Genomic DNA, 13,152 nt, shown 5'->3' with positions numbered 1-13,152 from the left:
AGCCTCCCCTCTTGGCCCTTATAAATCCCTGTCTGTTCCTGCTCCGTCCCTCCATTTAACCATCCAGCCCTCCCACTCCTCTATCCTCTTTCCTTCCTCTTTCTCCATTCACTTGCATTTTTTTTTCAAATTCCCTTCTCTCTTAATCTCCCATTTCTTCAACATCTCTTTCTTTCCATTGATTTTTGTTTCTTTCTCTCCATCTTTTTTCTTCCTCCCTCCACCTCTGTCTCTCCTTGCAGACACAGTCCATGCTGAATTTCACTTTAAATCAGGTCACTGCCTTCCTGCTGTCTACACACACACTCTCTCTTGCCCTCTCTCCATTCATTTCACCATCTCAATCGTTTCACTTTTGACATGTGCCCCCACCCTCCACCCCCAATCTAGATTTTTTCCTCCTCTGCCTTCCTTCTGTTGCTTCTTTTTTCTATTCCTCCTCTCCATCTTCCATCCTCACGTCATTGTCTGTTATTTCCTGAACCAAATTTGCCCTTTTCCTTCTCCTCTTCCTCCTCTCCTTCCTCCGCCTCTTCTTTTCATTTCCTCCTCCTCTTCTCTTTATTCCCCCTCCCTCTCTCCCTCCCTCCCTCCCTCTCCTCTTCTCTCTCCTGAAGATGTCATTTAGTAGTTGGAGTTCTCTAACAAGAAATCATTGTGTGTCCCCTGGGGGGTGGGGGGTGGGGGGGATGAAGGAGGAGGAGGGGGGGAGCACACTGCCTGGTTGAAAAATGGAAAGCGGAGGGAGGGAGGGAGGCATGAGGGCAAGCAAGAGGGATGAGAGTGAGAGATGGAGAGAGAGAGAGAGAGAGGGAGAGAACAAGAAAAAGGAGGGGGTGGAAGTTCAGTCCGGCATCAATAAATCACTTAAGAGAGAGAATGGGGTGGTGTGTGTGTGTGTGTGTGTGTGTGTGTGTGTGTGTGTGTGTGTGTGTGTGTGTGTACACATACATACATAAACACACACACAAAAGAGTGTAGTTGTCAACAAGACAAACAGCCTGTGGCCATAATGATGTTGTCATGATCTCTGCATGCATATCATTACTGGCCCTAACGGCCTTGTTGGGGCTGCCACTAAGTGTGTGTGTGAGTGTGTGTGTGTGTTTATGAATCCAGAGCTTGTAACACTGATTACTCCCTAATATCAGGAAGGGAGAGATGGAACGAGGCATGGATGGAAATAGCGATAAATGGAGTGAGATGGAAAGAAAGATGCGGAGGAGAGAGGGGATGGAAGGGAATGATGGTGATGATGATGATGATGATGATGATTGACGGAAAAAGGTTTGGCTGTTGGCTGTGCAGCAGAGTAGACCAACACAGACACACACCCCTAGCAAGAATCGCTGACCCCCAGCAGGAAACACACACGCTCACAAAAGCATGCTGAGTCCACAAACACACACGCGCGTGCACACACAAATATATGTGCACAAAAGGACACATCAGAAAGGAAGACACTGGGAGAAAAGATTGTAAATCTTGCCTTGTCTCTTTTACACACACACACACACACACACACACACACACGGAGAAAAGATGATGAATCGTTAGTTGTTTCTCCTACACACACGCGCACACACACACACACACACACACGCGCGCGCGCGCGCTCTGTGTGGGCTGACTGTGGCCACAGCAGATGCTGTCCATGAATATTTTAGCCAAATTCCCTGGCAGAGTTTCCATTTGCAGGGACCAGATGTAAGCAGCTGAAATATTTACCACACTGGCCCTGAGAGAAGGCCAGAGCCACACTGTGTGCGTGTGTATGTGTGTATATTGTGTTTCTAACCTTTTACAAGTGTGTATTTGTGTGTGTGCGCGTGTGTTTTCTTTTTGTTGTGCTCTATCTTGGCTCTGTGAGTGTTTGTGTGTGTTTCTTCATCAGAGTGACAGTGTCTTTTTTTTTTCTCTCTCCTCTCCTTTCAGACGGAGATTGCCAAGCGGTTGAATGTGATCTGTGCTCAGCTCATCCCATTCCTGTCACAGGAGGTGGGGCGCACACACACACACACACACACACACACACACACACACACACACACACACACACACACACACACACACACACACAAGCGTTTCTCTCCTGTGAGACAGTAGCCCACACAGAGGACATACATGTGCATACACACAACACGCAGTAATATATACACACACGTAGCTGCAGATGGACAACTTCAAAGCAGATTCATTCTCCTCGATGGCCAAATGGTTGCATGCGTTCACAGAAATTCCCACAGTGAAATATTTCAAACATGCTGTTTGTGAAAGTTGGAATAATTTTTCATACTAATGAAATGTTCCACAGGATTAATATTCATTCAGTTTACAGAAAATTGAAGCTGAAGTATTAGATAGTGGTCGGACTCAACCTCACTGACCTCTGTGTTTGTTCCACAGCATCAACAACAGGTGGTCCAGGCTATGGAACGCGCCAAACAGGTGACCATGGGGGAGCTAAATGCTTCGATAGGGGTACGTGGGCTCCCCCCTCTGCCTCATAGCGTGTGTACTTTATCCTCCCGTTTATTTATTTTTCCTCCTTTTGTTTCCTTTTTACTGAGGCATTCTTCAGCCCACTCCAAATTACACAGGCAGAGTCTTGTGACCAAAAAAAAAAAATTAATTCAGATGTCCTACACCCTCTGAACCAGAAAATATGATTTGACCCCCCCACCCCCCTATCAAGACCTGGTGCCCTGACCTTTGTGTTTCTCCTATTGTCGCAGCACTTAGTTCTCCTTTCTTCCTTCAATGCCCTCCTTCCTTGACTCCTTCCCTCCTCCCTTTCTTCAGTGAATCCCTCCCTCCTTCCTTCTTCCTCTTGCGCTCTTCCTGTTGAGCCACTTCCTCTAAGTGCTTGTAAGTCACCCAAGTCTCTCTCCCCTGTTTCCTCTCCCCTCCTCCTCTTCTTTTCTTCCTCTCTACAGCAGCAGCTCCAGGCGCAGCATCTCTCCCAGCATGCCCAGGGTTTGCCAGTGGGCCCCCACCCATCAGGACTGCCCCACCCTGGCCTGACGCTCGGTGGAGGCTCAGGTCTCCTGGCCCTCTCCGGGGCTCTGGGGGCCCAGTTGGCTGCCAAGGATGAGAGGGCCCACCTGGAGGCGGCAGCGGCAGCAGCGGCTGCAGAACACCACAGAGGTGAGCGGTAGCTTTAAACAGTCATGTTTACTTGAGCAAAATGTGCACACCTCTGAGATGATTCAGAGGCGGGACAAGAGGATTGGAATTTTGGAGATGGAACGTTTTAGTTGAGGTGGGAGCAGAGTAAACACCAGGGCTTGGCTCGATGGCTTCTGATGATTAGCTCTGCTTTGGGTCTTTGGCAGGGCAGAAGGGTGGTGCTGATATTAACACTCCCTGAGGAGTTTTCCACTGAGTCATCAGCTGTAGAGCAATGCAATCTGACGGGAGATACTTTTTCTTGCCTGTGTGTGTGTGTGTGTCCGTGTCCGTGTCCGTGTCCGTGTCCGTGTTCGTCCTGTGCTGCATCTGCTGTCCTGTGGCCTCTTACCTGGCTGTGCTGGATACGTCTGCCTGGAAACAGACCGTGAAGCTGGACCAGTGAGTGGAAAAAAAAAAGTTACTTCATTTTTCAATTTAAAGATTGAAAAAAATCTTCTTTTTTATCACCATTGATGTCTCTTGTGCTGAGAATTTCCTTGCACATTTATTATAAACTTGAAGTAACACTGCATGTGGTTCTTCTACACAACTGACATGTTTGTAAATTACAACTTTATGTTTCTTCATATAACTTCGTATAGAGGAAAACCAATTATTTTGAGGCCATGAAGTATAACTTGTTCAAAAATAGAAAATAACTTAATTCCAGGAACAAGTCAGATTTCATGGCTGCTAATTGATTCAGTTCCAAAACAAGTTATGTCTTTTGGCCTCAAAACTAAATTGGTGAAACAGATTATATCTGGTGGCCATGAGTTATATCTTATGGCTTCAAAGTAATGAAATTGCAGGAAAACGTTGCATTGTGTGGACACAAATATTTTGTGTCCTAAAAGAAAAGTACAAAAAATAATAATGTGAATTATTTCAAGGACCCAAAAAATATGGTCACTGGGGGGTTCTGTAAGTATTTATTATTGTTTAGTTCCTGGTGCCACTTATGATTACATTGAAGTTTTCAGCACAAAATGATAAAATAATGTCAATCACTGTTTAGAGCACATGCATCAGTGGCAACACACACTTCCTGTTGCCGTCCATGTGTCTCTTGCTCCTACAGTGATATTCTTTTTAATTAATCCCTGTAGTTTTGGAGTGATGTTATTTATGCTCCCCCTATCACCTCATTATCACCCTCTTCTGACTTTCTACCCCCCCTTCCCCCACGTCCACCTCCCCTTTGCCACTTTCTCTCTCTCTCTCTCTCTCTCTCTCTCTTTCCCTTTCCCCTCCCATGCAGAGCTCTCTTTCCAATGGGGATAAGGGTCGCCAATCAGACTACCTCAGCAACGGCAAGAAGAGGAAAGCTGATGAGAAAGAGTTCATGACGGACTATGTGAGGACGCTGTTAAAATTTAAAGTTTCTGTTAACTCTGCCTGCTGTTGTCAGATAAGCATTTTTGCACAGCAACAGACCACACACACACTTCCTGTCACATCATTACTGAACAGCATCATCACTTTTATTGATTGGAATTACTGCGGGGGGGCACAACTATGTGAGATAAGGGATTTTTTTTTTTTAGTGGAACGTAAATGATATGACACACCTGAAGGATGTGCTAGATTTCAGTACACAGACGCATGTGCACACAAATACACGCACATGCTCACACACGCGCACGCACACACACACACACACACACCTATCTTTGTTTTTGTTTAATTGAAAGTGTGTATATTTCCTCTTGTAACGTTGAATCTTGTACATACATAAGACAGCCAAACCACTATCGTGTTCTCTCTCCTCTCACAGGGCAGCGATGCAGATAAGAGTGATGATAATTTGGTGGTGGATGAGGTTAGTGGGCGTCGGCTTTCACAGCTTTCATTTGCATGCATCATGTAAAGATGGAGCAGGACCGCCTGAATAATAACAATAACACGCCTCCTCCTCCTTTGTACCAGTAAACACACTCATCAAGTACGGAACACAATCCAGTCTGTGTGCACATGGGGACACTGTTGATTATTTTCATGAATGAGGCTGGAGAACTTGATTGATTTTCATAAGAAGAAGCAGCACATGTTATCATGCTAAGAAGAAAATCAAGCACTAAAAATATGCATCTTCTCTGTTCAAAATGTGTGTTTGTGCACTTTTTTGAACGTAGGACCCATCATCCCCCCGCAGCGTTCAGTCTTACTCATCCCGGGAGAACGGTTTGGATAAAATGCAGCCATCCCGTAAGGAAGGCCCCCCACAGGCCAGCCCTACCTCCCTGGCTTCCTCCAGCAGTGCTGCCTCCCCATCCCGCAGCAAGGAGCCGCCACAGGTAGCACACACACACACAGACATCTAAAACCCCAGTGTCGTTTCATTACAGTCTTGTTACCTATATGCAAATGAAGAGTGTGTAACTTTCCTCTCATTTGTCGGACTGTGGAACTACAGAATGCACAACTGCATTCTAAACTGAACACTATGGCGACAGCTGCACACGTACACACACACACACGTTTTTCTCTAGGGGTTGAGCAGAAAAACTTCCTTCATCGAAATCAATTAACGTAGTGTGAGAAGTTTTTAATTTGCCATAGCATGGGAGCAGGGTTTGAAATGGATTGATCGGCCATTTTGATTCCAAATATCTAGATAATGTCAACATTTCCATCACAAAATAACTGCTAACTGAGCATTTCACGACTGACAGTATATTCACCTGCTTTGTGACGCTTTTCATCCAGCTCGCCCATATGACCTGTAGGACCGGGCGTTTGTCTCTCCAAGCTTGTTTTTCAATGTGAGAAGTTACTTGATGCCGACTGTCATATTTGCATCAAGCTTAAAAAAACAAAACAAAACACCGCCCTCAACATATGAAATGCATGAATGACTGAATACTCTTACCTTTTAAGAACCAGTTAAAAGTTAAATACATATGCCTGTATCTACTTCCTAGATGGCCGTCTTATCAAAAACTCGTATTTCCAGCAGTGAAATCCACTCACAGGGTGTAAAAGACCAACCTTTGTGTGTGCAGTCACACACCAGGACATCAGTGTGTCCAAGCTATCAGCACATACACTTCTTCCATTCAGGGTCAATAGTTTATCTTGAAGTTCTGATGCTGTACATCCTGGAGATGTTCTCCCGCTGTCACACTCCACTTGATTGTGTGTCCTTCTTTTTCTTTCCTGACCTCGATATGTTAAAATCAGATATTTCTTTTCCCTTCTTTCTGTCTCCCAGCGAGAGAAGTCCAGCACTCCAGGTATGAAGCCTGGCACCCCCATGTCTCAAGAGTCAAACACGCCTGGACCCAGCGGACCCCCACAGTTCAGACCTGTCCCAGGCAAACCTGGCGTCGACCCCCTTGGTAAGAGTTTTTCTCTTGTAGAAACCACCTGAGTGACTATCGTTTTGTTTCCTGTCATGTGACACAGGAGACTGAAAGTCAAACATCTCTGAGCTCTGACTCCATCCAAGCCACGATAGATAATACCAGTCACTGTTTACAGTTGTGGGTTTCTGGTGTGTACCTGCTGTGTTAACTGTAATGATTCTATCAGCGGTGGGCTTCAGTCGCTGGTATGCCCCCCCCAACACACACACACACACACACACACACACACACACACACACACACACACACGCCGGCCGCCATCTGGACTTAATAAGCAGCTGTGGGCAAAAATATTCAGTACTCCTCAGTTTTTAAATGAAAAGATTAGGAGAGGTGATTGGCTGTGACTGTGCACTGCTTCATAATGAGCATCCATGTAGTCCTCTCTCTATCTCTCTCTCTCTCGCTCGCTCGCTCGCTCGCTCACTCACTCGCTCTATCTTGCTCTCTCTCCCCACCTGGTGTCACACACAAACACACAATTATACATGCGTAGGTACACACTCGTGGATGCAGCTACTTGCAGGAGGACATATGCCCGTGCGTATACACACACACACTCACTCACTCACTCACTCAAAGTAGCTGCAGGGAGGAATGGTGGCCAGCAGGGGTCAGTAGTGGTCTAGTGCTGCAGTGTTGCTCCAGTGTTCTCAGCCTGTCAGTCATAGTCGTCTCCGCAGTGGTGTAAAGGGGGGCGGGGCTTATTCTAGCCTCAGTAAAGTGACAGACAAAGCTCCTGACAGGCGTTCTTCGCCTTCATCAATAATTTCTTCTCTTAAATAATTGACAGCAAATTAACTCTCTTGTCTTATCCTCCTGTTTCTCCTCCTGCAGCTCTCGGTCTGAGGAACCCCCTGGCGGTGCAGGGAGCATATCCTCCAGGTGCTTTCGGTCTGCCCCCTCCTGGGGTGAACGGGGATCTGCCCGGGGCGGCGGGCTATGGAGCCGGCCTCCACCTGGTCTCCCCCCAGATGAATGGGGCTGCGGCGGCAGCAGCGGCGGCGGCAGCAGCTGCAGGCTACGGCCGGTCCCCTGTGGTGAGCTACACGTCCTCTGATGATTTCTCTGCTCATTGTCACTGTCAAACCTCCCAATATCTGTATTCCCATGCTGTATTCTGTGTGTGTGTGTGTGTGTGTGTGTGAGTGTGTCTTCTTCCCTCCTCAGGTGTGTTTTATCTCACACATGGTATCTCTGTGTCTTCCAGGTGGGCTATGAGTCTCCACACCCACATATGAGGGTCCCCGGGCTGCCTGCCAGCCTGCAGTCAGCTGCTTCTGGGAAACCGTATGTCTTTTTTGTTCTTTTGTTCTCTCCAAGTCTTCACCTGCTCGCTATTAACTGCACTTAGAAGCTTCTCAGATTTCAGTGGCAACATCAGAGAAGAACAGAGCAGACAAACAATCAGATAACACAACAGAAGGTGTAAGAATCCCAGTCGTGAGCTGCCATTAAAATGGTTGGATGGCCCAGTTAATCTCCCGGGAATACGTGTCCTGGAATATAGAAACAAACTGCTACAAATAGTTGAGGGAAAATAAAAAAGTTTGGTGAATGGCCAGTTTAACTTTATGTGGAAAAATAACTCCTCCTCAGTTTATCTATATTCTCACATCATTACCTTCTCTAGCAGGAGAGCTGTTAAAAAGAATATGAACCAAATGTATTCTCTGCTTTATGGAGCGCTAACTCTGTACAAGATTAACAGAGCTTCTCCATATAATGATTATAAACATGGCCGACTCACATTGCTAAATCTTAAAGCACTTAAATTTTCATTATAAATCTCCATTTACTCCTAAATATATTTACAATCTGCAGTAAATTTATGGATATCCATGTGTGTCTTTTAAGTAACTCCAGTTATTTCTGGAAGTTTCACTCACTTTCCTGCCTCTGGATCTTCCCCTTCTCTCCAGCGCCTACTCCTTTCACGTGAGCGCTGACGGCCAGATGCAGCCAGTGCCCTTTCCCCCCGACGCCCTGCTGGGCCCGGGAATCCCTCGCCACGCCCGGCAGATCCACACGCTGAACCACGGAGAAGTGGTGTGCGCTGTCACCATCAGCACCTCCACACGCCACGTCTACACCGGAGGCAAAGGCTGCGTCAAGGTGTGGGACATCAGCCAGCCTGGAAGCAAGAGTCCCATGGCCCAGCTGGACTGTCTGGTTAGTTTCTAGATTTCTAGCTTGTGTGTCAAACCACTGTTCTGTTTATTGCTGTGATGCTGCTGTAAGTACACACTCCTCCTGCTGTTGTGTGACAATGAACAGCACTTCCTGATTTACTCTTCTGTGCCATCAGAACAGGGATAACTACATCCGCTCCTGCAAGCTGCTCTCTGACGGGCGGACCTTGATCGTTGGCGGGGAAGCCAGCACGCTCTCAATCTGGGATTTGGCCACGCCCACTCCTCGTATCAAGGCAGAGCTGACGTCGTCAGCACCCGCCTGCTACGCCCTGGCCATCTCCCCTGACAACAAGGTCTGCTTCTCCTGCTGCAGCGACGGCAACATTGTCGTCTGGGACCTTCACAACCAGACGCTGGTCAGGTGAGAGAGAGAGAAACGATGTATTCTGTTCAAGTGAGAAGACGGAAGCGTGCCCATAAAATTTCACTTAGAGAACGTCAGTCTGTGCTGTCAATCATGAGGCAGAGAGGGAAAGTGGTGGATGGCTGAGTGAAGCAGAGAGGATGCAGCACACAAGTGATGAAGCTTCTCCTCTTTTTCCTGACCGTCCTTCAAGGACTTTACCAGGTGTCTCAAACAATTTAAAGTACCCGTACTACAGTACTATACTGGAGTAACTGTGATAGAGTATCATCCCTGTACTTTCCCCCCATTATGAAAATATCATATCAATTAATCATGAAGGAAAAATACCCCTGAAAAGTAAAAGAAGGAATGTCCGTTTCTGACAGTTGAGACCCATTATTCAGAGGGGCCTCAGGGCTCCGTTCTAGGAGCGAGCTGAAGCATCATGGCTACTTCCAGTTTGGCACAAATGACGTTTTCACACCAAACACCCTCACATTCGCCCTTTAACTAGCTAATGAACTTGTGCTCCACCTGCTCCAGGTGGTAAGTATGTCAGTGAGGCGTGGTCTGGAGCAACCATGGCGTTCTGCTGTTTTGGGACACAAGAAAATGATGGCACCATAGACCAAGAAGAGGCTGGTCTTCAGTCGATGGCGTTGAAGTGCTATTTAAAGGGTGCGTCAATCAGACGATGGCGTGCAGCATTGCACTTTAGTTCTGTTGATGCGTGACATCATGGAAACGTTGGCCGCCACCTCCTCTTAGGCCTGCTGCACCTTCAGTGGTCCTGCTACTTCTGTATGTGACACGCTGGCGCGCCGTCACCTGGTGCACGAGGAGCTCTGTTTCTCCAGATGAGAAGCTTCTCCTCTCCTGAGTTGAAATGCTTCCACCACTGACATAGCAAGACAGCAATCCTGGTGCAGCCCAGGCTCTCGGAAGGACAGGAGGTTCGGCTTGGTTTGGAGTGTCACACCCAAAACACACCTATGAACTATGAGGTGGCTCCGGTTACACAGCTTCTAAATTACAAATCTTGTGGTCGTTTTGTCAGAAAGGACATGAGAGCCCAACCAGGAAGTAGACGTACGTGCTTGTGTGTTTCCCCCCTGCAGGCAGTTCCAGGGCCACACAGATGGCGCGAGCTGCATCGACATCTCCAACGACGGCACCAAGCTGTGGACGGGAGGGCTGGACAACACCGTCCGCTGCTGGGACCTACGAGAGGGACGCCAGCTCCAGCAGCATGACTTCACCTCGCAGGTACAAATAGAGGGTTGGGTTATGATGCAGTTCACACGTGGCGTCATTAAGTTTTTGTTGATGTTTTACACAATCTAATAGAACTATTGTTTCTCTGTGGAAAGAAGAAAATAGTAAGACATCACTTTTCCAGTCTAATGAGCGGTGGTAACTCTGTCCCTCCCCTCGCCGTCTCCAGATCTTCTCTCTGGGTTACTGTCCGACCGGCGAGTGGCTGGCGGTGGGAATGGAGAGCAGCAACGTGGAAGTCCTGCACGTCTCCAAACCTGACAAGTATCAGCTGCACCTCCACGAGAGCTGTGTTCTCTCCCTCAAGTTCGCCTACTGCGGTATGCGTACACACACACACACACACACACACATTAGATTGATGGTTTGGTTACATCACATCACCTGAGGGTATTTAATCACAGAGCAGCAGAACAAATCTCTGCTTCTCTCATTATTCACAAACCGTTTCTCCCTTTTCGTCTCTCCTGTTCTTTACAAAGCGGCGCTGCCTCTCCTCCATGTCTCTTCTTCCTCCAGACTTTATCCGCTGATGTGTGTGTGTGTGTTTTTTTTTCCCTCCTGTAGGTAAATGGTTTGTGAGCACGGGCAAAGATAACCTCCTGAACGCATGGCGGACACCTTACGGATCCAGCATATTCCAGGTAGGCTGACTGCAGACAGTTCTGAAATATCGCCTGATAGTTAGTCTTTCTAACATAATGTCCTCTCTCTCTCTCCCCCCCCCTCACTCTTTCTCTTGCTCTCCCCAGTCTAAGGAATCTTCATCGGTCCTCAGCTGTGACATCTCCCCTGACGATCAGTTCATCGTCACTGGCTCAGGGGACAAGAAGGCGACAGTCTACGAAGTCATCTACTGAACAAAAGAGAGAGGAAAAAAAAGACACCTTCTAATGAGGGGCGAAGCCGAGGCTCGCTCCTGCACCGTGACTGTACAGAGCATCGGCGGCATGGAAACAGACACTCCGCTTGTACTTTGTTGTTTTGTTTACGTTTGTGAAAGGATTGAAAGACGCTGAAAGAGAATGAGTTACAATGGGCACAAAGTCACATCTCTGGATTAAAAAACAAACTGTTTTTAATGCTCTGAAAACGCTGGTTAGTCGATAGCTGCGCAAATGTGGGATTCCTCCAAAGACCTTTTTTGTTTTGTCGTCTTTTTAAAAAAACAAACAAACAAAATAAACCTCTGAAGTGAACATGAAATTAGCCAAAAGAAAAACTTATTTTTTTAGCCTTTGAAATTTTTTGCAAGAAGTTGGACCAAGAGAGAAGGGGGTAAGCGAGGAAGATGACGAGAGCAGAGGAAGAGTGTGAAGGGTCAGAGTGGGCTGGGTAATATATTCTGTGGTTAAACAGCCCCAGCCTGGTTCGGCTCGGTCCAGTCCAGCTCCTGTTTTCTGAGAGGTTTCAGCCTTTTTTTTTTTTTCTTCTCCCCTTTTAGTTAAGTTCCAGCAGCGACATGATTGTATCATCTCTAATACACACATACACACACACGCACACGCACGACAGAACAGGGCTTGGTTTTCTAAAGTGTCCTGAGATTCTGTTTGTCCCCCTTTTTTCTCTCTCTCTCTCTCTCTCTCTCTCTCTCTCTCTCTCTCTCTTTAAGAAAGAGCAAAGATGAGCTCACTCCGGAGATGTTACAGGTTTTGTTTTTTGTTTTGATTTTTTTTTTATAGCCTGGAACAGAAAACCTCAACTCAGAGGACATAAAACTGAAGTCAAACAGGTACTCTGCATCTGTGGCCGCATCAAGTCACATGGAGTGTTTTTCTATTGTATCCGTTAGGCCACATCGGCAGGTATTTTCACAGCTGCATTGTGAATCTTGCCATATATGGACGTGTAAATAAAGTTCTCTAAAGACAAAGGACCCGGTGGCTCGGACTTGTTTTGTGAGACGAGTGTGGGGCATCTCTCACGCTCAGGTCACTCTAGTCACTAACTCATCTTCCGAGGACATGCGCTCCTGTGTGAAATTTAGAAATTCCCACCATTGTGTGTGTGTGTGTGTGTGTGTGGGCGATGCCTTCACTGTCAAAAGTCAGTCTCATCAGCTTTAAGTAGAACGAAACCAAAAAATAAAAAAATCCCATGCTCACACTTAACTTACCCACACGTCTTCATAGATATTTAGATGAACGATGTGAGTGCTAAGTACACTGTCCAAACGCCACTCTGCTGTTAACAAAATCTCTCAGAGGAAACAAAGCTTCTCCTTCAAGTGGCTCGTTCTTGTGCTGCATCCTCACAGCTGGTTGGAGCTCTTTGGGCCAAACCAGATCGGGACCGTGAGGTATTATCAGATTTAAAATCCAGATGTTCTGCAGTGAGTCCGTGCGCAGAGGTGACGGTAACCTAAACTATATAACTGCGCGAGAAAGAAGTAAACAGGACGGTTGGCGTGCAGGTGGATAATTATGAGGTTTCTTCTAGTGCGAGACAAAGGTTTTAACTTCTTCACCCTTTTAAAACTCTCAGAACTGTCGGGCAGATTAGTGAGTCAGCCATAATCGCAGCACAGAGCAGCCTCAAGGTTATTATGGCTTTTATAATGTTGCCAACTTAGTCTGACTCAAGACAGAGTGAATAAAGAAGAGCTGGCCGCTTGGTATTCTGGCCAGATCAAAACGAATAGTTTTAGCTCCCTGATTAGAACTTTCTTACCAACACTTAAGCAGGATTGTCTCGGTGGGACTTATTTATCACAAAATATGCCAAAACTTGGAGGGAGCAGGTTTGAGAATATCCAATAAATGTGAATCTCAGCTTCCAATTAAAGGACACAGCC

The 13,152-nt window shown here is 46.8% G+C and overlaps 1 protein-coding gene across 4 annotated transcripts in view; it reads left to right on the top strand.

Annotated features, from left to right (window-relative positions):
- The window catches only part of tle2a (TLE family member 2, transcriptional corepressor a), a 40,324-nt gene extending 28,495 nt beyond the window's left edge, over positions 1–11,829 (top strand). Inside the window, exons 5-20 of one of the 4 annotated variants that reach the window (XM_086224139.1) lie at positions 1,936–1,998; positions 2,407–2,511; positions 2,937–3,147; positions 3,554–3,570; positions 4,433–4,528; positions 4,949–4,993; positions 5,307–5,468; positions 6,386–6,512; positions 7,377–7,579; positions 7,750–7,829; positions 8,462–8,711; positions 8,848–9,095; positions 10,199–10,346; positions 10,525–10,675; positions 10,923–10,999; positions 11,108–11,829. In XM_086224139.1, the coding sequence (XP_086080265.1) occupies positions 1,936–1,998; positions 2,407–2,511; positions 2,937–3,147; positions 3,554–3,570; positions 4,433–4,528; positions 4,949–4,993; positions 5,307–5,468; positions 6,386–6,512; positions 7,377–7,579; positions 7,750–7,829; positions 8,462–8,711; positions 8,848–9,095; positions 10,199–10,346; positions 10,525–10,675; positions 10,923–10,999; positions 11,108–11,215 (2,091 nt within the window). In that variant the 3' untranslated portion in view covers positions 11,216–11,829. The remainder of the gene's footprint in view (positions 1–1,935; positions 1,999–2,406; positions 2,512–2,936; positions 3,148–3,553; positions 3,571–4,432; positions 4,529–4,948; positions 4,994–5,306; positions 5,469–6,385; positions 6,513–7,376; positions 7,580–7,749; positions 7,830–8,461; positions 8,712–8,847; positions 9,096–10,198; positions 10,347–10,524; positions 10,676–10,922; positions 11,000–11,107) is intronic. The other 3 variants (XM_086224142.1, XM_086224141.1, XM_086224140.1) reach the window with 3 other exon arrangements.
- The last annotated feature ends 1,323 nt before the right edge of the window (positions 11,830–13,152 follow it).

Source organism: Aulostomus chinensis, chromosome 14 (genome assembly GCF_037954235.1).
Source record: "Aulostomus chinensis isolate RoL2024-O1b breed Wild chromosome 14, RoL_Achi_v1.0, whole genome shotgun sequence".
Classification (NCBI taxonomy): Eukaryota; Metazoa; Chordata; class Actinopteri; order Syngnathiformes; family Aulostomidae; genus Aulostomus; species Aulostomus chinensis.
This window is presented reverse-complemented; position numbering and strand designations above follow the sequence as displayed.